The sequence below is a fragment of the Somniosus microcephalus genome, chromosome 29 (assembly GCF_052327205.1).
Source record: "Somniosus microcephalus isolate GS21.2 chromosome 29, FLI_Smic_1.0, whole genome shotgun sequence".
Lineage (NCBI taxonomy): Eukaryota > Metazoa > Chordata > Chondrichthyes > Squaliformes > Somniosidae > Somniosus > Somniosus microcephalus.
The window spans coordinates 36076262-36102042 of record NC_141015.1 but is presented as its reverse complement, the minus strand read 5'-3'; the positions used below and the strand labels follow the sequence as shown (position 1 = coordinate 36102042).

General features: G+C 47.2%; 1 protein-coding gene across 1 annotated transcript in view; it reads left to right on the top strand.

Annotated features, from left to right (window-relative positions):
* The window catches only part of zswim8 (zinc finger, SWIM-type containing 8), a 219800-nt gene that overhangs the window by 38998 nt on the left and 155021 nt on the right, over positions 1 to 25781 (top strand). Inside the window, 1 exon segment of the mRNA XM_085970598.1 lies at positions 6746 to 6899. Coding sequence (XP_085826724.1) covers positions 6746 to 6899 — 154 coding nt within the window.

Genomic DNA, 25781 nt, shown 5'->3' with positions numbered 1-25781 from the left:
CCTCTGACCTGCTCTTGTTGCCACAGTATTTATGTGGCTGGCCCAGTTAAGTTTCTGGTCAATGGTGACCCCCAGGATGTTGCTTGTGGGGGGATTCGGCGATGGTAATGCCGTTGAATGTCAAGGGGCGGTGGTTAGACACTTGCTTATTTAATATCAACGGGGCGGGGGAGGGGGGTGTGGAAAGAGCCGGAGGAGAGGAGTTGAGCCCAGATTTTTCTCACTGGTTGAGAAAGTGCCAGTCTGAAAACTTGTTCCTGTCGTAACAGCCCAAGCTCTCGTTGCTCCTTCTGACTGCAGAGAGGCTGAAGTGACCTATGTTGCTGACTTGCCAGCAAAAGATGTGCGAATTGGTGCAACTGTGGCTCTGAGGGGTGGGTTCGGCCCGACTGGCACCTTTCTTTTGTATCTTCTTGCCCCCACCCCCAGTCTGCCCAAGATGAAATCCTCAGCTGCAGGATAATAACTCTCTCAGCCTGACAAAAGAAAAACCGGAAGAATGTTCTCTGCGGAGTTCAGTTAAGTTCAAATGACTGTCCAATAAACCAGCCAACTGCTATTCATTAGGGCTGGCAAATTGCTCACTTCAGTTTAAAAGAAAGGCAATCCATTCCTGATGTGGCCCATTCGAAAGTCAACAGCGCACTTTGTGCTCGAAATGGATTTCCAGGCTGTGCCACTGTTTCGGTGTAACAATCCCCATTCTGTATGAAAGCTAGCGGTCGAATTCAGGACCGTGCAAGCATCCAACGCAAGAGCTTTACAGCTTGAGTGTTGGCGCGTTTATCACCTTTGAGAAAACATAGCTTTGCGGGGTAAAGATCATAAATGACTGTTGCAGAAGGTGCATGTGGTTCATGTAAAGACAAATAGGAAGCTGTAGTTGGTCAGCTAATTCTGTTCACTGATGAGTCAGTGGGAACCCAATTTAATTTATTTGCTTATATCAGCAGGAAATGTATTTTGACTCTTTTTATATCAAACCGCCGTTGAAGTTAAATTCTGATGACTTCAAAATAAAATAAAATTAGAAATGAGTGACTAGGTTAGTGTTTGTAATCTTGTTTAGTTTCAATTCCATTTGTTACTACAGGAAACTCTTTTTTAAAAATCCGGGACCGGCGTGGTGCCGGTTTATCAAAAAGTCCGGATTACAGAGAGTTCTAGTTAAAAGGTACGAGAGCTCCGTACACAGCAACAAATCCAGGCTTCCCTGTTGCTTAGCAACAGGTGCAGGAACCCCGGCCACAGACCAAGCGTCCTGTTGCTTAGCAACAAGTGCAGGAACCCCGGTTACACGGCCACAGATCCAGGAACGGCCACTAATATGAAGTAAAACTTACCTGAACCTACTCCTGAATTTTGCCGGTTAAAAGAGATTTCCGGTTATTTAGGTGCCGGTAAATCGAGAGTTTCCTGTATATTTTTTTTCAGTGACTCTTAACAGAACTTGCTGTGTTACGTAGCAGGATGTCCCAAAGCACTTCACAGCCAATTGAATAATTTTTAAGTATCGTTTATTGTTATGCGACAGCCAATTTGTGCACAGCAAGGCCTCGCAAGCTGCGATGATATAATGACCAGTTCAGGCGTTTCTGGTGATTGAGGGAGAAATATTGGCCAGGGCACCGGGGGAGAACTCCCTCTGCCCCTCTTCGAAAAGTGCAGTAGGATCTGTTGCGCCCAGCTGAGAGGACAGACAGGGGGGCCTGGGTTTAACGTCTCCTCCAGAAAGGCCGAACCTTCGACCTTGCGGCACTCCCTTACTGCTGCACTGAAGCGCCAGCTTCGATTATGTGCCCAAGTCCCTGGAGTGGGGTTTGAACATGCGACCTTCTGACTGGGTCGAGAGCGCTACGCCTGAGATATGTTGGCACTCTGTACTCTACATCTTGTCTGCCTCGGTACCGCTGATTGATATTTTGGACTTTCGAAGACTTTTTTTGAGCCCGAGTGCACTGATCCCAGACTGACTAGCTCTTGGTCCTTTCCCAGAGCTGTCCTTGAGCCAGCCAGTTGGGAGCGTGCACGGGTTGATCTGTTTTTGTCGTTGCTCTGTGTTGCCTGCTCCATGCAGCACTAGATGACCTTGGGAAGTCACTGTTGGGCATTGTGGATGCAGGTTAATGCCTTGCCAGAGAATCGTGGAAAACGAACGTCTCCCCATCCACCAGGACCTCGGCAACATCCCTCACCGCCACTTGATGTCGCGCAAGACCCTTTGGACCCACGCGCTTAACCTTCGACAACGCGACTTCAGCCCTGACAATGCTCGGAAAGCCGATTGGAGTTCACGAGAAGTCGCAAACGGACAGCTCGCGAAAGACCCAACGTGGAAGATCCCCGGCTTCAATCTTCCGCGAAGCTCATGGACAATCTTAAACCGCATCCGCACAAGCCATGGCACAAACCCAAACCCGCGGCCTCTTCCACCTAGAAGGACAAGGGCAGCAGGCGCATGGGAACACCACCACCTCCAAGTTCCCCTCCCAAGTCTCACACACCATCCTGACTTGGAAATATATTGGCCGTTCCTTCATCGTCGCTGGGTCAAAATCCTGGAACTCCCTCCCTAACAGCACTGTGGGAGCACCTTCACCACACGGACTGCAGCGGTTCAAGAAGGCGGCTCACCACCACCTTCTCGGGGGCAATTAGGGATGGGCAATAAATGCTGGCCTTGCCAACGACGCCACATCCCATGAATGAATTTTTAAAAATGTGGATACTTGATGCACACATGGAGAATTAAAAACTCTCCAGCGTGCGACTGTGGGCACCCAGAACAGACCACGGAACATAGAACGATTCAATGCCCGATTCACAAATACAAAGGAGGCATCACAGCGATGCATTCCACTACTCCTGACGCAATTATCTGGCTTAACCACCTAAATGTGAAATTATAGTTGTTGCTCTACATCATCTACATCAGCCATACAAAGTAGTAGTAGTAACGCTTCACCAGCCTGCAGCATGGCTTGTGAGCACATCAATGTGCAGCACCACTTGAGGTCAGCTGTGGCTCAGTGGGCAGCACCCTCCTCTCTGAGTCAGAAGGTCGTGGGTTCAAGTCCCACTCCGGAGACTTGAGCACAAAAATCTAGACTGACACTCCCAGTGCAGTGCTGAGGGAGTGCCGCACTGTCGGTGGTGCTGTCTTTCGGATGACACGTCAAACCGAGGCCTGCCTGCTCTCTCAGGTGGACATAAAAGATCCCATGACATTTCGAAGAAGAGCAGGCGGAGTTCTCCCCGGTGTCCTGGGGGCCAATATTTATCCCTCAATCAACATCACAAATCCAGATTATCTGGTCATTATCACGTTTCTGTGTGTGGGAGCTTGCTGTGTGCATTTTGGCTGCTACGTTTCCTACATTACAACAGTGACTACACTTCAAAATGTACTTCATTTGCTGTAAAGAGCTTTGGGACGTCTGGTGGTCGTCAAAGGTGCTATATAAATGCAAGTTTTTCTTTGATTTCTTTTTGTACAGATTTACAACTTGCATGTGTCTGGTTTAATTAACTACAGCACTGCAGATATATGCTTACAGCTTATAGCGAACTGCTGTCTCACCCCTTCCAGTTCACCATTCCTGATGTGCTGCTGCATTTTGTTACAGACATGATCTAGAAAAGTTTTAGAAAGTGGTGATAGATTTAGAAACGTCATAGATTTTTGTTAGGCAAGGGTATTGAGGGTTACAGAACCAAGGTGGGTAAATGGAGTTAAGATACAGATCAGCCAGGATCTAATTGAATGGCGGAACAGGTTTGAGGGGCTGAATGGCCTACTCCTGTTTCTATATTCCTAATGCATCCATTTCTGGTCTAAATTATGAGGAAAACCAGGCCTTTGAAAGAAGACATTGGGCAGGTGATCTTTGGGAGGTATATAAGGTAGTAAACACTATGGTAAAGGTAAATCTGGAACATTACATTTTTGAGAGGAGGACAAAGGGATACGGATTCGAATTAACCAAATACAAAATTAGGAGAGGCATCAGGGCATCTTCACACTAAAAGTGATAAAACACTGATACAAGAACCCTGGAATCAGTTGAGTAGCAATTGGATGCTTTAAGCCGGTATTTAGACCTTGAGATGATGTCCATCACTTGAAGTTTCTTCGATCCTATTCATCACTGTCTCCATCGCAGACTTCAGTACAGACTAGGGTACGTCGATGGATGTATTTGAAGAGAGGAAACTCTCGAGGACTGAACAGTTCCTTGGGTGGTGGAGCAAAGCCCACTGGTGCTAAATGTCCTGAAATCAATTTAGAAGCCGTCACGGGGCAGCTGTTTCGGGCTGGGTAAGTTCCAATTGGACTATTCACTGGAAAACATTGATCCAGAGCACTGTACTGAGCTTCCACAGAGAAGCTATTGCGAACAATCGCTCTGTAGCTTTGGGCACTGCACACACGCGCACACAGTGCAAGGGTTTCTGGGATAGTTGAAATGTTTGTACGACCAGATCCCTCCGCCATTGCAGCAGTAGGATTGGGGTGAGGGAGAGGATGCACTTCCACGCTTAAAGCACATTTTTTTTTCAACCAGTTTGATGTTTGGGGAGGAGATTTTATGGTTTTCCAACAACACACTTTGCAGTTGGAGGAGAGGAATTGGCAGTAATGATGCCTGAGGCCTTCTAAATGTTCTGTCAAATTAAATGATTAAACAAAATGAATGATAACTTTTAATAAGTTGTGGTCTAGTAAAATAAAGGTTATTTTATTCTGCTTGTTTGACTCCAGAATACATGGTCCAATAAATTTGAGTTTTGCTTGGCTCAGTTGGTAACATAGAAACATAGAAGGTAGGAGCAGGAGTAGGCCATTCGGCCCCTTGAGCCTGCTCTGCCATTCAATGAGATCATGGCTGATCATCCAAATTCAGTACCCTGTCCCTGCCTTCTCCCCATATCCCTTGATCCCTTTAGCCTTAAGAAATATATCCAACTCCTTCTTGAATATATTTAATGAATTGGCCTCAACTGCCTTCTGTGGTAGAGAATTCCACAGGTTCACCACTCTCTGGGTGAAGAAATTCCTCCTCCATCCCTGTCCTAAATGGCTTACCCCTTATCCTTAGACTGTGACCCCTTGTTCTGGACTCCCCCGCCATCGGGAACATCCTTCCTGCATCTAGTCTGTCTAGTCCTGTTAGAATTTTATAAGTTTCAATGAGATCCCCTCTCATTCTTCTTAACTCTAGCAAGTATAAGCCCAATCGACCCAATCTCTCCTCATACGTCATTCCTGCCATCCCAGACCTCCCTAACACTCTGACCTCCTGGGTCAGAAGGCAGTGGGTTTAAGCTTCATATCTGGATTTGAGCACCTAAGCTGGGCTGATGCCCCAGTACAGTATTAACCACCCATTGCGTTGTTTGAGTTGATGTCCTTCAGTTGAGACATTCAACTGCGCAGCTGAATCTTCTGCTTGTTTCAGTGTTTGTGTGGCTATTTGAGATCTCTGGTTCGAAGAATGAGCAGGGGCTGGGGTTTGGTCTGCTGGCCAATGTTTCCCCCTCTCAACCAGCACCACCCAAAACCAGAGAAACCAGTCACTCATCTCGCCCCTGTTTGTGGGATGTCGCTGGCACAGGTGGAGGCGGGCAGCTGGAGCTGAGGTACAGATCAGCCATGATCTAATTGAACGGGCTCGTGGGTCTGAACATAGTCATAACGGCACAGAAAGAGGCCATTCGGCCCATCGAGTCCGTGCTGGCTCTCTGCAGAGCAATCCAGTCAGTCCCATTCCCCCGCTCTATGCCCGTAGCCCTGCAAGTTTATTTCCCTCAAGTGCCTATCCAGTCTACCCATGAAAACATCGAGTGTCTCCGCTTCCACCGCTTCCGTCGGCAGTGTGCTCCAGGTCCTCGCCACTCGCTGCGTAATTGTGTGTGCGTGTGCGTGTGTGTGTGTTTTCTCCGTTCTGACTCTGTTACGTACGGATTCTCAATCTTGAGGACCAGTCTTAAACCTAGAAGTATCGACTGACTGAACTGCGAGTGACCGACCTTTTCTGTTTGTTATGGATCAGCTTGTTGGTCTTAAATTTGTGTGTGAATGCGCTTTCACTATGCACGTAATGCGACATAAAACAAGCTGCGTATGGGTCTGTCCACAACAATGCAGTTACAATAATTGGGCTATTGAGAAGAGTTTATTACTGACATTTCCACTGCCTTGGACTGTGTTAAACCAACCTGCTGAGATTAACGAGATCAGCATCTGCAAAGATGAGAATTGAGGTCAAGTTGCAAGTATGCATTTCAGATCTCTGAAGTCCCAGTCATTAAGGGCACTGAACGTTTTGTGGGTTTGACTTGAACAGTTCCTTAAAATATAAGTAGAAAAAGCATACTTCTAAATGAGAGACTGTGAAGAAAGGGTTGAAAGAAACAAGATTCCTTTCTGGCTTCTTGTGCATCCCCAGTTTCCGTCGCTCCACCATCGGTGGCTGTGCCTTCAGCTGCCCGGGCCCCAAGCTCTGGAATTCCCTCCCTAAACCTCTCCGCCTCGCTACCTCTCTCTCTTCCTTTAAGACGCTCCTTAAAATCTACCTCTTTGACCAAGCTTTTGGTCACCTCCCCTAATATTTCCTTGTGTGACTCAATGTCAAATTTTGTTTTATAACCTGCCTTGGGACGTTTGACTACATTAAAGGCGCTGTATAAATGCAAGTTATTGTTGTTATAACCCTGATTATACTCTCGCTCTCTCTTTTCTCAGATGGCCAAGTTACCCCTTTGGTAGAACTGTCAGCCAAGCAAGTCGCCCTTCACATTCCCTTCGAAGTAGTTGAAAAGGTTTATCCACCGGTCCCCGAGCAACTGCAACTTCGCATTGCCTTCTGGAGTTTCCCGGAGAACGAGGAAGACATCAGGTAATGATACGATGAGCGCACGCAACTCTTCCAGCAGACTCGGTGCTCGTCCAGTGTAATATCTTTCTGGATGGCAATGGTTCGTGGCACAAATGTAAATTGGATTGTCTTCCCTACTTGCACTTAAAAACCTACCTCTTTGACCAAGCTTTTTGGTCATCTGCCCTAATATCTCCTTATGTGGCTCGGTGCCAAAGTTTGTTCGGTAACGCTCCTGTGCGGCGCCTTGGGATGTTTTACTAAGCTAAAGGTGCTATATAAATGCAAGTTGTTGTTGCAAGTTATATGTAAGCAGTTTACAGGGTCTATTATATTTTTATATATTTTTTATCCACGCTTTTGGTTTGTGCCTTTTCCTTTTTTCTCTCTCCCACATGGCAGCTGTCTCTCACTCTGCCAGCGCATTTCACACTTCATCTAGAGCCATCTTTTGTCTCTTTACCTGTCCCATTACCATCTCGTCTTGCCTTGAATATCACTTAATGTCTCTTCACCTCTTGCAGACCTTCCCTTTTGTTCTTTCATCCCCTCCCCCATTTCCCTGCCCCCAAACTTGCCTTTTAATCTGTTTCATTTCCTGCCTTTTTTTCTCCGTTCTGACGAAGGGTCTTCGACCTGAAACGTTGACTCTGTTTCTCTCTCCACGGATGTTGCCGGGCCTGCTGAGTTTTTCCAGCGTTTTCTGTTGTTACAGGAAACTTTGGTTTATCCGGAGGTTGTATGTCCGGAAACCTCGATCTACCGGCAGAAATCGGGAGCCGTTTTGTTAGTTTTTTTTTTCTTCTCCTGGCTTTGTTTTCAACAGTCGGGCTCTGGAAAGTCTCTCTCAAGCTGTTGCTAAGCTATAGAGACGCTTCCAAGGTACGGGCCGACTGTTTACAAGCTGTTGCTAAGCAACAGTGTTTGTTGTCAGATATGGAGATGAAAACCTCTGTATGCTTCAACATTAACTTTGTATGTCCGGCAGTTTTGATAGATCGGCAACAGCTCGGTCCCGTCGGTGCCGGATATAACAAAGTTTCCTGTATTACAGGGTCTCGATTGGGCCGGCAGTGAACAGGCCTATAATTGGAGACTGAGGGGGAATAACGAAACAAATAACTGCAATTAGGTAGCCGCGGTAACACGTCCCCTTGCATTACAGGAGCGACCTTGGGTCGATTGTTGTAGAAGTAGTGTGCCATCAGCAGCTTTGCGATTAGGTGCTGAACCCTGTTTAACTGGAGCACCCTGTTTAAAGTTGAATCACAGACCAGGCAGGTGCCAAGGTTGTTGCCTGCTATCTGTTCTCGGGTGAGGAGCCACTTGAGATTCTGCAATTGAGCTCAGTTCCTCCTAGGCTTGGGTTTGGTGGGGGTGGGGGTTGGGGGGAGGGGTGGTGAAAGAGAATCAACCAGGATTTTTACGTCGAATGTACAGCACAGAAACAGGCCATTCGACCCAACTGGTCGATGCTGGTATTTATGCTCCTCATGAGCCTCCTCCCACCCCTCGTCATCTAACCCTATTAGCAGGACCTTCTAGTCCTTTCTCTCGCATGTGTTTATCTAGCTTCCCCTTAAAATGCATCTATGCTAGTCGCCTCAACCACTCCATGTGGTAGCAAGTTCCGCATTCTCACTACTCTCTGGGTTAAGGTTTATTAGTGAGTATCTTATATTTATGACCTTGAGTTTTGGTCTACCCCATACCTTATAATAATAATTAATTCAACTTTATTGTCATTGTACAATGCACAACGAAATGTGATCTTGCAAGCTCCCATGAGTCCAGTACAAATAACATTAACATTAACGTAAATAGCACCGTCCTGGGAGAAGCAAAGCCGCTGCGTCTGTGTGCGCCGCCATTCCATTTCCACCATTCCTCCTGTCCGACAATCTTCAGCCCAACGCCCGGGCCTGCTCACCAGCCACCCCTCCCGGGGCTCCTTCCGTGACCTTCTCACCAGCCACCCCTCCTCGGGGCTCCTTCCGTGACCTTCTGCACCTGGTCTTCCCTGATGGTCACCCCTCCAGGTACTAACCAGGCCTGGCTCTGCTTAGCTTCCAAGCCTTGCCAGTGACCCTGTCCCTAGTCCCAGGAACAGGGCTCTGTTCTACCCAATCAAATCCCTTCATTATCTTAAAACCTTCCATTGCAGATTTCTATCCAGTGATCCTTGCTGGAAGATGTGACTGAATCAGCTTCAGGTGAGGGTAGGATTGAGCTCAAGTGAGATGCCCTCCCTGATTACATGCTCTCCTTGGACGGTATAGGAGTGTCACTAGTGCCCGTGGGCTACCTTGAGAGAGGTGGACAAGAGCAGAGAAACTCATGACATCCAGGCCAGGATGGCGTTACATGTTTTCCAGCTTTCCCCAGACAGCAGTCGGACTTGCAACAAAGTGACCCTTCTTATTTATCGATTAGTCCATTGATGGGATTACTGGGAATTTGGGGCTGGAGCTATGCAGGGAAAAGGATAAAGAGGCACTGGAGTAAGTTCAAAAAAGATTTGCAAGGATAATACAGGAAACTCTTTATTATCCAGCACCGACAGGACCGGCGTGGTGCCGGTTTATCAAAAAGTCCGGATTACAGAGAGGTATAGTTAAAAGGTACGAGAGCTCCGTACACAGCAACAAATCCAGGCTTCCCTGTTGCTTAGCAACATGTGCAGGAACCCCGGCCACAGACCAAGCGTCCCTGTTGCATAGCAACAAGTGCACGAACCCCGGTTACACGGCCACAGATCCAGGAACTGCCACTAATATGAAGTAAAACTTACCTGAACCTACTCCTGAATTTTGCCGGTTAACAGAGAGTTTCCTGTACCAGAAGTGAGAGGTTATAACTATCAGGAAAGACTGAACAGGCTGGGGCTCTTGAAGGCTGAGGGGTGACCAGATAGAGGTCTTTCAAGGGGTTTGATAGGATAGGTGTAGAGAAGATGTTTCCACTTGTGGGGCAGTCCAAAACTAGGGGTCATAACTAGAAGATAGTCACTAATAAAGCCAATAAGAAATTCAGGAGAAACTTCTTACCCAAAGAGTGGTGAGGATGTGGAACTGGCTACCATAAGGAGTAGTTGAGGCGATTCGGGGGTGGAGATATCTGGAAATGATACCCAGCAAGCCATGTCGGGCCATGCAGGACAGTTGTTGCACAATTGGAAGATGAAATGGGTAAATTCGCGTTTTTTTTTCCTACATTGAACTTCTTTCTGTTATAAATGCTATTTTTGGGGGTGCTTTTGTGTTGTCACGGTGACTGTACGCTACAGATTGTGGTAGAATGGTTGTCTTTTGTTACTAATCTGAAATGACACTCAAAAAAAATGGTTCTGAGATCTGATTGGTTCCTTGGAATATGGTAATGGGTCTGATTGGGTCCTGGTTCTGGAATTGATTCGTTGAAGGGCAAGATTTTTTTTATTCGTTCCTGGGATGTGGGCGTCGCTGGCAAGGCCAGCATTTATTGCCCATCCCTAATTGCCCTTGAGAAGGTGGTGGTGAGCCACCTTGAACCGCTGCAGTCCGTGTGGTGAAGGGACTCCCACAGTGCCGTTAGGGAGGGAGTTCTGGGATTTTGACCCAGTGATGATGAAGGATCATATTTCCAAGTCAGGATGGTGTGTGACTTGGAGGGGAACTTGGAGGTGGTGGTGTTCCCATGCGCCTGCTAGACCTTGTCCTTCTAGGTGGTAGAGGTCGCGGGTTTGGGAGGTGCTGCTGAAGAAACCTTCTTGGTGAGTTGCTGCAGTGCATCTTGTAGATGGTACACACTGCAGCCATGATGCGCCGGTGGTGGAGGGAGTGAATGTTTAAGGTGCTGGATGGGGTGCCGATCAAGCGAGCTGCTTTGTCCTGGAGGGTGTCGAGCTTCTTGAGTGTTGTTGGAGCTGCACTCATCCAGGCAAGTGGAGAGTATTCCATCACACTCCTGACTTGTGCCTTGTAGATGGTGGGAAGGCTTTGGGGAGTCGGGAGGTGAGACACTTGCCGCAGAATACCCAGCCTCTGACCTGCTCTTGTTGCCACAGTATTTATGTGGCTGGTCCAGTTAAGTTTCTATCAGTGGTGACCCCCCCCCCAGGTTGTTGATGGTGGGGGATTCGGCGATGGTAATGCCGTTGAATGTCGAGGGTCGGTGGCTGAAGAAAGAATGCCCTCTGGGTCTGGCCCTTTTATCGTTCTGGGATGTAATTGTTTGTAGAAATGGTGCTCTCTGGTCTTGCAGTCTGGTTGTAAGGAATCTGCATCGTTACAGTGCTGCATTCGCACAGATAGTTCACTCAAAGCCACTTCATTCAAATTATTAGAGAGCAAAATGTGAACTGACAGTGCTGGCTTCAATTTATCTGCCAATTTTGGTTGGCACTATGCCTCAGAATTCCTATTCAGTCACTTATCGTCAGTTTAACAGGAACCTGCAACACTCCCTATGGGGCTTGGCACAAAGTGTGTATTTAAAAACCGAGTGCCAAATTTAAAATTATACAGAGCAGTTGTTTGCTGATCATTTAGGCGAGTTTTTCCAACGGTTGACGGGAGCGATTTTTAAGTTAGGGCCACTGTTCCGAGGATCTCGAGGCTCATGGCCGAGTGCAGTCTTTTGGGCCTTGACTACCGGGTGACCACGGCTCCATTGACGCCCATTTCTTGCTCTGCCGCTTTCTCCGATTTGAATTTCACCGGCCTGGAGGTGTGAAAAGGTCCGTTGTCAACGCTGCTCCTCATTGGTGGGTACCTCTTGTACGAAAGGCTGATATTTCAAGATACAGGAAACTTTGGTTTATCCGGAGGTTAACTGTCCGGAATGCTCGAGCCACTGGCAAAAATCAGGAGCCGTTTCGTTAGGTTTTTTTTTCGTTGCTTTTTTTTCACCAGTCAGGCTCTGCAAGGTCTCGCTGAAGCTGTTGCTAAGGCACAGAGACGCTTGCAAGGTACGGCTGACTGTTTAGAAGCAAGCAACAGGGTTTGTTGCCAGATACGGAGCTCCGTATGTTTCAACATTAGCGCTGGTTTGTCCGGCAGTTTTGATGGGATGGCAACAGCTCGGTCCCGTCGGTGCCGGATATCACAAAGTTTCCTGTATTTAGTAGACGAGAATCATATATGTATAACTTTAAGTGTAGCCATTGACCAAATAATATTACCCATAATTACTCCTGGGTAACTAGAAAACTTGTTCAAAATGTAGCTGCACAGTCAAAAGTAGTTTTGACTAAGTTTTGATAACAAACAGCCCCAGACTGCGAGTGAAGGTTAAATCCTTAAATAACATATTATAATGCTGTGTAGAACTTAGAATTCTCTTAACAAAACTATAAACAAGATAACACTGAACATGGCAAAGTTGGTGGAAAAATACTGGAAAGGCGGGATGCTACCTTAGTCTGAGTGACGATGGTATTTTGACCATTAGAACCAATTAAAAAAGGTGATTTTGTTAAAGACCATATATGGACACTGGCCAAACCAACTTTTGATAAAAGGGTTAAAACCTCGATACCCAAAGAACAACTTCACACAGACGTAAAGCGAGGACAAAGGAACAGACTTAAGACGACATCATCTGTGTCCGAGAGGTTCCAGAGACCGAGGGCTGCGAGCTACTCGTTAAAACTATCGCCTAATATTAAGTATATTACGCTGTATGCTTAATAAATCTTGATCTGTTGCTCGAACATACTGGCTGTTGCCTATTGGTGTCTTGTCCAAGAACTCCAGAGACGTTTAAGATCTTGCCCTCCTCACCGGCTAGCAATCCAGAGATCTGGACCATAATCCAGAGTTCAAATCCCCACCATGGCTGTCTGAGAATTGAATTCTGCTTTTAAAGAGCTGGTGAATCTGTCAGATTGTCATTAAAAACCCAACTGGTTCACTAATGCCCTTAAGCCAGTCTGGCCTATATGTGGCTCCAATCCACGCCAAATGTGGTTAACTCTTAACTGCCTTCTGAAGTTGCCTAGCCAGCCGCTAAGTTGTATTAAAGCCCTACACAGGGGTAACTAGGGATGGGCATCGAGGGGCTGAATGGCCTCCTTAAGTTGCTAGGAGAATGGATTTTATTTACTGGTTCCGTCGGTTGTGTTGTGTGAAGACACCAGGGCGGCGATTTTTGTCAATGGGGGCGCGTTGGAGGCGGGACTGCTGCTTGTCGGGTTTTAGTCCCGCCTCCCATCAACTTCTGGCCACCTCACGCTATTTTCCCTTGATTGACCTTGTTAAGCCTGCCCAGCAGGCTAATTAAGGGGAAGCCTGTTAGAGAACATCAGCGTCAACATTTTTTGACAGATGAATTGTCATCGTTTGACAGCTCTGTGAAGCTGTCAAACACTGACATTCTCTGTTGTTTGATGAGTCCTTGTATTCAAGACTCACCAAACCTCTTTTGTGAGCAGAATTAGATGGTTGTTGCATTGGAGAATGGAGCAGCCATCTGTCATCTCTGCCGGTGAGATGTGAGACTCTCCGCATCCCCAACTATTGAAGCCTGCAGGAAGAAACAAAGGTAAGTAAACATTTTCTATCACTTTCCACTCACCTCACATACTTACCTCTCCACACTTGCACCCATCACTCACCTCCACAGCGCACTTTTGCATCCCTCCGACCCCCGCAGACCCACTGCTCGCCTCACTGACCCTGGCGGAGTTTCCTGACGTCGGGAAGCCCGCACCTCTGCTGGAAAAATGGGGATAATCCTCTTAACTACCTGTTAACAGGCAGTTAATTGGCTGTAATCCCCTTCCCGCCTCCAGGAGACGGGACCTGGCGCGGGTCGGCTACCCGCCCCCTGGGAAGATGGCACGGAGGCAGGTTGGGGGCAGGGTGGGTACCCTCCCCCCAGATTCTGCCACCCTTCCCCCAGATTCTGCCATTTTCCCGGCAGACCTGCCTCCCCAGGGCTGGCAAGAACGCGCCCCAGGAGACGGTTGTGCTTTTGCTGTATATAACTGAGCGATGATGCCTTATGGAAGTAATTTCACCCTTGAGTATAGCATTGAGATTCCTCTGAGAATATTCACAATGCAGGTTTAACATCCCTTCAGGCACAAATTATTGAAGCGCATAAATCTGCCCGTGTCTTTCCCACTGGCTGGTTACAGTCGGTCGTGACTACTCTTGTGTTTTCTTCCCTCTCCACACCCACATAGCCTTGCCAATTGCGCAATTGGAGAGCGAGAATGTTGGGTGCAGACCTCTCTTGTTCCTCTCTGGCGCAGTGCGTCGGTACGATAGAGAATGTCACCATCAATGTTCCCTTTTAATTTGGTTTTTCCCCCACGTGTGGTCCTTTTAACTGGCTGCGGGGCCCATTCAAATTTTCGCGGTTTCTTCCACGTTAAAGGCGGCGAGCGGCCTGCGCGGGTCCTCCAGACCGCTGCGTGGCCGCGCAGTTTAGCAGGAACGTTACGTGGGTCACTGTGGTACTTTGTTTCCTGATGAGCTCACATGGTTAATGAAACTGCCAGGTTCTGTATTCTGCATGAACCAGACTCCTTCAAAATGTGCTACTTAAAATCGCAAGAAATTATTGAAGGGCAGTGTTGCTGAAGCCGTACTGCATATTTATACGTTGACGTGATGGTATTCAAAATAAGGAAAATTATGGTCATCAATCTTGTTATTAAAATAGAATAGTTGGTGACGTGAATCAACTGAGCGGCCTGCGGGTGGCGCAGTCCAGGGAGAGTATAAATACTCGGGCATGGGCCCAGCTTGCGCAGGACATTCTTAACAGGAACTAGTGAAGGACACAACTAGACCTCCATGTTGTAAAACAGTTGATTAAAGCTTTGTTTAACGCTTAGACCAAGTGCCGAGTAGTTTTCTTACCTCAGTTGGTGAATTGGAAGATTGCGTTTTGCTCTTGTAGTACTCACGGTCTGTCTGTTGTGCATTGCAAACCACGTTGAAGGATTTTTTCCCCCCCTCCCACTACAAACAGTATCGTTGGAAGATCAGAAACCTCCTTCCCAAACATCAAACCGGTTGGAAAAATGTGCTCGCCCATCAACATTGGCTGCCGGTCCGGCAACGCTTAACCGTTTCGAGTGGGGAACTGGCCGCTTGGCTCATCAAGCCCGCTCCAGCCAGAGACCACGTGTAATTATTCTATCACTGACTCTTGCCTTCCTCCACCAGCTGATGATCAGCTACTTTATTTTATTCCCCAACTCCCCTGGAATAAAGTCAAGTGGAGTGACTAACATCAAGATCATCAGAGGAGCAGCTCAAAAATTACTAAATGAGTTGGACAAAATATGTAAGTGGGCAGAACGTGGCAGATGGAATTTAATGTGGACAAGTGCAGAGTACTGTGTGTAGGCAGGTAAAATGGGCGACACACGCACTCTATGCATCGTGCTGAATTAGCTATGGATTAGGTTGCCCTCATGTTCAACCAAAGCAGAGCACCAAACAACAAAGGCGATGGGAGGTTGGAATATATAACCCAAGTAGATGAGGCAAATAATATAGATGCATTTAAGGGGCAGCTAGATAAGCACATGAGGGAGAAGGGAGGGGTGATTTGATAGAGGTGTACAAGATTATGATGGGTTTAGATAGGCTAGATGGGGAAAGGCTGTTCCCACTAGTTGTTGGTACAAGGACTAGGGGACACAGATTTAAGGTTTTGGGAAAGAGATACGGGGGGATGTGAGGAAAAACTTTTTTACACAGCGAGTGGTGAGGACCTGGAACTCGCTGCCGACGGAAGTGGTGGAAGCGGAGACACTCGATGTTTTCAAGGGGAGACGGATAGGCACTTGAGGGAAATAAACTTGCAGGGCTACGGGGATAGAGCGGGAGAATGGGACTGACTGGATTGCTCTACAGAGAGCCGGCACGGACCCGATGGGCCGAATGGCCTCCTTCTGTGCTGTTATGACTCTATGACTCTATAAGGTTATGTTGATTGAGTTAGACGAGGAAAGACTGGAGGAGGCTCGAGCGGGGCATAAACACCAGCACGGACTCGATGGGCCGAATGGCCTGTTTCTGTGCCGTATACTCTGTGTAATACAATTCAGACGAAGTCGCGATCTAGCTGTTTTAACACTTGAGTATTAATCGGGGGCATAACCTTAAAAGCTAGGGGTGATGTCAGGAAGCACTTCTTCACACAAAGGGTAGTGGAAATCTGGAACTTTGTTCCCCCAAAAAGCTGTAGCTCAATTGAAAATTTGGAAACTGAGAGTGATAGTTTTTAGTTAGGCAAGGGTATTGAGGGTTACGGAACCAAGGCGGGTCGGTGGAGTTAAGATACAGATCAGCCAGGATCTAATTGAATGGCGGAACAGGCTCGAGGGGCTGAAGGGCCTACTCCAGTTCTTGTATTCCTAATGTATCCATTTCTGGTCACCCAGACACGAGGGAGTCATTGAGGTGCTGGAGGCAGTGCAGATAAGAGCTACGAGGCTGATCCCTAGTGGTGAGGACTAAATGATGAGGAAAACCTGGCCTTTGAAAGAAGGCATCGGGCAGGTGATCTTAGGGAGGTATATAAGGTAAAGATAAATCTGGAAAATGAAATTGTTGAGAGTAGGACAAAGAGACACGCATTCGAATTAATAAAATACAAAATTAGGAGAGACGTCAGTGTGTCATTCTTCACAGCAAAAGTGATAAAACACTGATACAAAAACCCTAGAATCAGTTGAATAGCAATTGGATGCTTTAAGCTGGTATTTAGACCTTGAGATGATGTCCCATCAGTTGAAGTGTCTTCGATCCTATTCATCACTGTCTCCATCGCAGACTTCAGCACAGACTAGGGTACGTTGATGGATGTATTTGGAATGGGGAAGTTCTTGAGGACTGAACAGTTGCTTGGGTGGTGGAGCAAAGCCCACTGGTGCTAAATGTCCTGAAATCAATTTTGAAGCCGTCACGGGGCAGCTGTTTCGGGCTGGGTAAGTTCCAATTGGACTATTCACTGGAAAGCATTGATCCAGAGCACTGTACTGAGCTTCCACAGAGAAGCTATTGCGAACAATCGCTCTGTAGCTTTGGGCACTGCACACACGCGCACACAGTGCAAGGGTTTCTGGGATAGTTGAAATCCTCCGCCATTGCAGCAGTAGGGTTGGGGTGAGGGAGAGGACGTACTTCCACGCTTAAAGCACATTTTTTTCCAGCCAGTTTGATGTTTGGGGAGGAGATTTTATGGTTTTCCAACAACACTTTGCAGTTGGAGGAGAGGAATTGGCAGTAATGATGCCTGAGGCCTTCAAAACGTTCTGTCAAATTAAATGATCAAACATAATGAATGATAACTTTTAATAAGTTGTGGTCTAGTAAAATAAAGGTTATTTTATTCTGCTTGTCTGACTCCAGAAAACATTGTCCAATAAATTTGTGTAAAGAATTTTGACGTGAACGGCACTGTCTTGTGTGTATTATAGTTATTAGCATCATGCCATTATGCAGTTATTAATGTCTGGGTATCAGATTGCATTTATACCAACCTTGGCTTGTCTGTGATAGTTAAAGGCTACTTTGACTTTTTTACAAACTGAGTATTGACACCACTGTGTCGGCCAGTGAGTGGGAGGCGGAGCGGGGTTTACGGTAGCACTCGCAGCAAACAGTCTATTTACTCAGCAAACGGAGTCTATTTAAACAGCGCCTGTTCAAACTACACCAAACCGAACGCATGGCCGAAACTACAGCAGAGGCTGCCGATGAAAGCAGGATTAATTCTCCGGCACTATGCAGCGAGTGGAAGATCGTTACATAATACAAATTATGCACGTTAAATCAATCCTAGTCAGCCGGGGCTCAGCGGGTAGCACTCTCTCGCCTCCAAGTCAGAAGGTTGTGGGTTCGAGTCCCACTCCAGAGACTTGAACACAAAAATCTAGGCTGACTGTCCAGTGCAGTGCTGAGGGAGTGCTGCACTGTCGGAGGTGCCGTCTTTTGGATGAGACGTTAAACCGAGGCCCCGTCTGCCCCCTCAGGTGGACGTAAAAGATCCCACGGTCACTATTTCGAAGAAGAGCAGGGGAGTTCTCCCCGGTGCCCTGGCCAATATTTATCCCTCAATCAACATCACTAAAACCCAGATTACCTGGTCATGATCACATTGCTGTTTGTGGGAGCTTGCTGTGCGCAAATTAGCTGCCGCGTTTCCTACATTACAACAGTGACTACACTTCAAAAAGTACTTCATTGACTGTAAAGTGCTTTGGGACATCTGGTAGTCATGAAAGGCGCTATATACATGCAAGTCTGTCTTTCTTAATTACAGCAGTGCGGTGTCTCCAAGCGTGATTGACGGGGGAATTACACAGTCATCTCCATTCTGGCCGGGACTTGTGTCACTATGTGCAGCCTTGTTTTTAAAAGCCTTTGTTTTCTTCAATCTCCTCAACAGCACAAAAGCATTGGTTCATGTTGGTCTTGCCATGCAAATGTAAAAACCAAGTATAATGGGGCTCATACTCTTCTGTAACTGGCTGGCTTGTGATATTTGACAAGAGATGGTGCTTCAGTTTATGTGAAGGTGTTACTTGTTCCAGCCATGAAAGAGCCAAGACAGTCAGAAGTGGGAGTCAGTTTGGAGTGAGCGTTGCTTTGCTTGCTGACCACAAATTGCAGGTTTTACGGAAGTACGCTCTGCCGTTACTGAAAACCATGCCAGCAGCGATTTCGGGATCTGAAAAAGTTCATGTTAAAATAGCTTTTCCCTTGTGTGAAACTGACCAATTATACAGGGCAGCTTCATCAGTGAGATTTCAGTTATGCAGGTCAAGAAGGCCATTTTCGAAAAAAGCAAACCAAGCACTCTGGTTTATTTCTAGAGGGACGGAATTGAAAAGTAGGGAAGTTATGCTGAACTTGTATCGAACCTTAGACCACAATTGGAGTGCTGCGTACAGTTCTGGTCTCCATATAATAAAAAGGATATAGAGGCACTGGAGAGGGTGCAGAGAAGATTTACGTGGATGATACCAGAACTGTGAGGTAATATTGTACAGGCTGGGTCTCTTTTCTTTTGAAAAGAGAAGGCTGAGGGGTGACCGAATAGAGGTCTTTAAAATTATGAAAGGTTTTGATAGAGTGGATACAGAGAGAATGTTTCCACTTGTGGGGAAGAGCAAAACTAGAGGCCATCAATATAAGATAGTCACCAAGAAATCCAATAGGGAATTCAGAAGAAACTTCTTTACCCAGAGAGTGGTGAGAATGTGGAACTCGCTACCACAGGGAGTGGTTGAGGCATTCTATGTCAGGTTTTTTTTTCCTACTTTTTTAAATTAGTTCCTGGGATGTGGGTGTCGCCGGCAAGGCCAGCATTTATTGCCCATCCCTAATTGCCCTTGAGAAGGTGGTGGTGAGTCGCCTTCTTGAACCGCTGCAGTCCGTGTGGTGAAGGTGCTCCCACAGTGCTGTTAGGGAGGGAGTTCCAGGATTTTTGACCCAGCGACGACGAAGGAACGGCCGATATATTTCCAGGTCAGGATGGTGTGTGACTTGGAGGGGAACTTGGAGGTGGTGGTGTTCCCATGCGCCTGCTGCCCTTGTCCTTCTAGGTGGAAGAGGTCGTGGGTTTGGGAGGTGCTGCCGAAGAAGCCTTGGCGAGTTGCTGCAGTGCATCTTGTAGATGGTACACACTGCAGCCACGGTACGCCGGTGGTGGAGGGAGTGAATGTTTAAGGTGGTGGATGGGGTGCCAATCAAGCGGGCTGCTTTGTCTTGGATGGTGTCGAGCTTCTTGAGTGATTCTGTCCTTCTACACTTGAGTTGTCCTGTGAGAGAGCCCATTTTGAAGCTATTAAACACCAGGGTGAAGTACTGGTTATAGGTCACTGACTGATGGTGGTAGTGGGAGCATTTTGAGGTGAATGTGACTACACAACACTGAAGTTCATTGGCTTACGTGCAATTTTCCTGCAACGTATTGACGCTGAAATGCTAAGTAAACCTGGCTGGCAACACTGCGGTAACTGACCAGCTGAAACTATTTCCACTTTTATATCGACCCTGTTTTAGTTTGGATTGCACGAGGCTGCTACCCATGAGCTCATTGAAACGTATAAAATTCTGACAGGGCTAGACAGACTGGATGCAGGGAGGATGTTTCCCCTGGCTGGGGCTTTAGAATGAGGGGGTCACAGTCTCAGGATACGGGGTAGGACATTTAGGACTGAGATGAGGAGAAATTTCTTCACAGAGGGTCGTGAACCTGTGGAATTCTCTACCACAGGAGGCTGTGGAGGCCAAGTCACGGAATATATTTAAGGAGGAGATAAATAGATTTCTAAATGCAAAAGGCGTCAAGGGGTATGTGGAGAGAGCGGGAATATGGTATTGAGATAGAGGATCAGCCATGATATTGAATGGCGGAGCAGGCTCGAAGGGCCGAATGGCCGACTCCTGCTCCTATTTGTCTATGTTTCTACGGGCGTTCATACACAGAATCCCACTTCCTTATCTTGGCAGTGTATTCACCATTGGCAGCTGTGCTTTCAGCTACCGAGGTCCTAAGCTCTGGAATTCCCTCCGATAACCTCCCTGCCTCTCTCTCTCCTCCTTTGAAGATGCTCTTTGAACTCTGCCTCTTGGACCAAGCTATTGGCCACCTGCCCTAATATCTCCTTGGGTGTTGCGGTCTGGGATTTTGGTGATAACGCTCCTGTGAAGCGCCATTCTGCTACGTTAAAGGTGCTAAATAAATGCAAGTTGTTGTTGTACTGTATTGCATTTAAAATCCCTGTCCTCGACTATTAGTGTGGCCTCGCCACACTCTACCTTTGCAACCACCACCAGGCTCTACCCCGTCCTGTAACCTTTTGGTCTTCTGACTCTCTGGCCTCCGCACTCTCCTCACCCCATCGACCCACCATTGGTGGCAGAGTCTTCAGCTGCCTCGGTCCTCCTCTCTGCTGCTTCCACTTCACTTTTTTCTTTTTTTTTTAAAAACCCACCTTCTCAAAACCCATCTTTTCGCCCTGCCCCCTTCAGTTACCCCTCGTACATGCTCCACTCTGCTCCTCTTAACTCTATCCCTTGCGCAAATTGCCTCGGGGGCGTTTTGTACACTTAAAGGCCCGGTTTACTGCATGACGGGTAAGTACACCAGAAACTGGCTTCAATAGAAGCAAAATGCTGTGGTTGGCTCCACAAACTTTGAAGACAGTGAGGGCTGGATTTTGCCAGCCCTGGGGAGGCGGGTCTGCCGGGAGAATGGCAGAATTTGGGGGCAGGTGCCCAACCCGCCTCCATGGCATCTTGCCAGGAGGCGGGTAGCCGTCCCGCGCTGGGTCCCGTCTCCTTGGAGGGAGTTAACAGGCAGATGAGAGGATTATCCCCATTTTACCCCCACAAGTGCGGGCTTCCCGAAGGCTCCGAAACCCGCCAGGGGCACTGAGGCGAGTAGTGGGTCTGCGGGGGTCTGCGGGGTGCAAAAGTGCGCTGTGGCCGTAAGTGATGGGTGCAGATGGGGAGAGGTGAGTATCTGAAGTAAGTGCAAAGTGTTAGAAAAAGTGCATTTACCTTTGTTTCTTCCTGCAGGCTTCAATCCTTGGGGATGCGGAGAGCCTCACACCTCCGCAGTAGAGATGACAGATGGCCGTTGCATTCTCGAATGCAACAACCATCTAATTTCTGCAAAAGAAAGATGTTTGATGAGGTCTTGAATTGAAGAACTCATCAAACTACAGAGAATGCCAGTGTTTGACAGCTTCACAGAGCTGTCAAACGATGACAATTCATCTGTCAAAAAATGTTTTGACAGGTGAAACATCATACGTTGACGTTCTCTGCAACCGGCTTTCCCTTAATTGGCTGGCTAAACCTGCTGGGCGGGCTTAACAAGGTCAATCAAGGGAAAATAGCGTGGGTTGGCCACAAGTTGATGGAGGCGGGACTGAAACCCGACAAAAGCTCCCCATTGGAAAAATCCAGCCCTGAGTGTCGAGGTTTAGTTTGAATAAAAGACCTGGTTCAAGATACTAACCTCCAGTGATAATCTGCAGTTGACATTTGTAATAATTCCAGCATTTAAACATTTTGCTTCACATTGCCCATTTTTTTCAGATATCACGACCAAGGAACCATTTTAGCATTTTTGAAACCACAGTCAGTGACCTTTTTCAAATCGTTTTTTTTCCTAATACTTTTCTTAAATTTCCAGACTTGCCCGTCTTGTCATCGCACGGATTTGGCTCCGTTATTTCTGCCAATCGTGCCGATTAAATCATATTATGTAAACACAAACCAAACTTTGAAGTGAGTCATCTGAAGTGTTAGTCATCTACAAATCTATTTAAGTGACTATCAGTTTTGCTTTTAATGCCATCTAACTTTATGTGCAAAGTAAGTTTGCCTCCAGTTTTAGTTAGAGTTTGTGCTGGTAATTTTTGGTTTAAAATTTTAACCAATGCGCGGCACTCCTTTTATTAAAAAAAAATAAGCGGCTCAGTATGTTTAAAAATTTTTAAAAAATTAGTTCCTGGGATGTGGGCTTCGCTGGCAAGGCCGGCATTGCCCATCCCCAATAGCCCTCGAGAAGGTGGTGGTGAGCCACCTTCTTGAACCGCTGCAGTCCGTGTGGTGAAGGTGCTCCCACAGCGCTGTTAGGGAAGGAGTTCCAGGATTTTGACCCAGCGACGATGAAGGAACGGCCGATATACTTCTAAGTCAGGATGGTGTGTGACTTGGAGGGGAACTTGGAGGTGGTGGTGTTCCCGTGCGCCTGCTGCCCTTGTCCTTCTAGGTGGTGGAGGTTTTCAAATGCTATCTCTCCTTGATAGTTTCGATGTTTTTTGTAATGGGGAAAGAACAATTTCAAAACTGTGCATCAAAAGCCACGTCTGTCCTTCCCTCCAGAGCTGTGAGTTACTCCTTCCCTGTGCAATTGGCAAAGGTTTTTTTATTTGCATTTTTGCACCATTGCTATTCACTAGCCACAAATCCGGTTTTGCACTCGGGGACCTGCTATCATTGTCAGCTTGTCACCTGAATGTAAAGCCAGAGAGAACTTGGACTAACTTCCTACTACTTCTCATATGGCTTCTTTCTACAAGGGAAAGTGAACTGTTGACCCCCACCTCACCCTCAAGCCCACCCACTCCCCCCTGTTAATAAGCGGTCACCTCACGAACATGAAATGAACAATTCAATATAACGTCAGATGGATAAGTTTTCAAACTGGAGTTTAAAAAGAAAATTCATGGGATGTGGGCATCGCTGGCAAGGCCAGCATTTATTGCCCATCCCGATTTGCCCTCGAAGGTGGTGGTGAGCCGCCTTGAACCGCTGCAGTCCGTGTGGTGAAGGTGCTCCCACGCAGTGCTGTTAGGGAGGGTGTTCCAGGATTTTGACCCAGCGATGATGAAAGAACAGGGCAGGGGAGATAAAGGAAGGGAGGGGGGAGCGTGGGGGATGAAGGCTTAAACCTCAAGCACTCCAAGATAAGAAATAACACACACACACAGTAAAGCTCCCTTCCCAACTTCAGAAGAGCAGCTCCAACCATGTCAGTGTGACATTTTTCTACTTGCCCGCACCAGCTGTTCTTGTCCTCTCTGCAGGAGGGCGGACACTCGATTTAGTGCGTGCGTTGCTGCCAAATTAGGAGACTTTTTTTTGCCGAGGGCGATGGGAACTTGATTCGGACCGCCCACTCTCATTCAATGTGGGATCCTTCAAGGCGGGAGATTTTCACTGCACCTTCTCTGGGTCCAATCCGAATCCTGGCTCCAGAGGTGAAGGGTCAGAGTCGAGCCGCTGACCTCTCCTGTTCTCGCCACCTTCTCAAAAGGACAACTCTCGGAAAGATCCCTACTAAAGTACTTTATTGGCTGTAAAGCTCTTCGGGATGTCCGGAGGTAGTGAAAGGCGCTATAGAAATGCAAGTCTTTTTTTACTGACTAGTTTTATTAAGCAGATGAGGAAACTCAATGTGTTTTGGGGACAAGCTATAGCTGTATTTTGTGCTGGGTGTTAAGGGATGTATATTTCTTCTTCCTCTGTGTCAGCCATGGCTCAGGTGGGTAATACCATCGCCTCTGAGTGAGAAGTTTGTGGGTTCAAGTCCCACTCCAGAGACTCGAGCACATAATCCAGGCTGACACCCCAATGCAGTGCTGAGGGAGTGCTGCACTGTTGCCGTCTTTCGGATGAGACGTTAAACCGAGGCCCCGTCTGCCCCCTCGGATGGATGTAAAAAATCCCATGGCACTATTTCGAAGAAGAGCAGGGGAGTTATCTCCGGTGTCCTGGCCAATATTTATCCCTCAGTCAACACATTAATAAACAGATGATCTGGTCATTATCACATTGCTGTTTGTGGGAGCTTGCTGTGCGCATATCTGCTGCCGCGTTTCCTACATTACAACAGTGACTACACTTCAAAAAGTACTTCATTGGCTGTAAAGTGCTTTGAGACGCCTGGTGGTCGTGAAAGGCGCTATATAAATGCAAGTCTGTCTCGTGACTTTACTGGACTTTTACACTTTGAAGAAACCGTTTGCACATTGAGATTGGTAATATTTTTGCCTGTGGAGGAAGATGATGGATGGCAATAGTGTGTGAACGTGTGTTAGTACCTGCATTGTGGACTGATGCAGCCAGGCCAGCAACAGCCAATCACCCAAGCGCCTGCTTGTTTTACAGCAACCGACCTTGCCAAGGATTGAAATTTTACTTTCCAACACGGCAGGAATATGTCTTCTGAATTCTCCTCTAGGCTATGCAGGATCTGCTCTTGGACCTCTGCCTATCAGCTGTTTTATTTACATAGATGGTGCACCTGTAGTGATGTGGCCCCCCCGGGCATCTTTTTTTTAAAGCCCACCCTGCCTGTAGGAAGTACCAAGCTTCTGCCTCCCGCAAAGGCACTGCTGAAATTCTATTCACGTTTCACTATTACACGGAACATACAGCACAGAAACAGGCCATTCGGCCCAACTGGTCCATGCCGGCGTTTATGCTCCACACGAGCCTCCTCCCACCCCTCTTCATCTCACCCCATCAGCCTAACCTTCTGTTCCTTTCTCCCTCATTTATCTAGCTTTCCCCTTAAATGCGTGAATCTATAAGGTTGCCAACTCTGGTTGGACGTGTTCCTGGAGGTTCCAGCACGTGGCCGCCTTCCACCGCCCGGTCAAGCAGTCTTGTTTCCCCATCTCCAATATTTTTATAACTAATGAACAAAAGTGTTCAAAGAAAATGAATAAAACACTTTTTTTTAACGCCATTGCAACCTCTTTGTAGATGCTGAGAGGTTGTTTCCCCTGGCTGGAGAGTCTAGAACTAGGGGTCACAGTCTCAGGATAAGGGGGTGGCCATTTTAAGACTGAGATGATGAGGAATTTCTTCACTCAGAGAGTTGTGAATCTTTGGAATTCCCTAAGGGATGTGGCTGCTGAATCATTGAGTATATTCAAGGCTGAGATCGATAGATTTTTGGACTCTAGGGGAATCAAGGGATTTGGAGATCAGGCGGGAAAGTGGAGTTGGGGTCAATGATCAGTCATGATCTTATTGAATGGCGGAGCAGGCTCGAGGGGCCGTACGGCCTACTCCTGCTCCTAATTCTTATGGGGTCGGCCATTTTAGACCGAGATGAGAAGGAATTTCTTCACTCAGAGGGTTGTGAATCTTTGGAATTCTCTGCCCCAGAGGGCTGTGAATGCTGAGTCTTGAGTATGTTCAAGGTGGAGATCGATAGGTTTTTGGACTCCAGGGGAATCAAGGGATATGGGGATAGGGCGGGAAAGTGGAGTTGAGGTCGATGATCAGCCATGATCTTATTGAATGGCGGAGCAGGCTCGAGGGGCCGTACGGCCTACTCCTGCTCCTATTATGTTCTTACCACGATTTTTCTCCTGGATTGCTGGCTGCAGTGTCGTGGAGATTAATCCTTAATTCCTGGAGA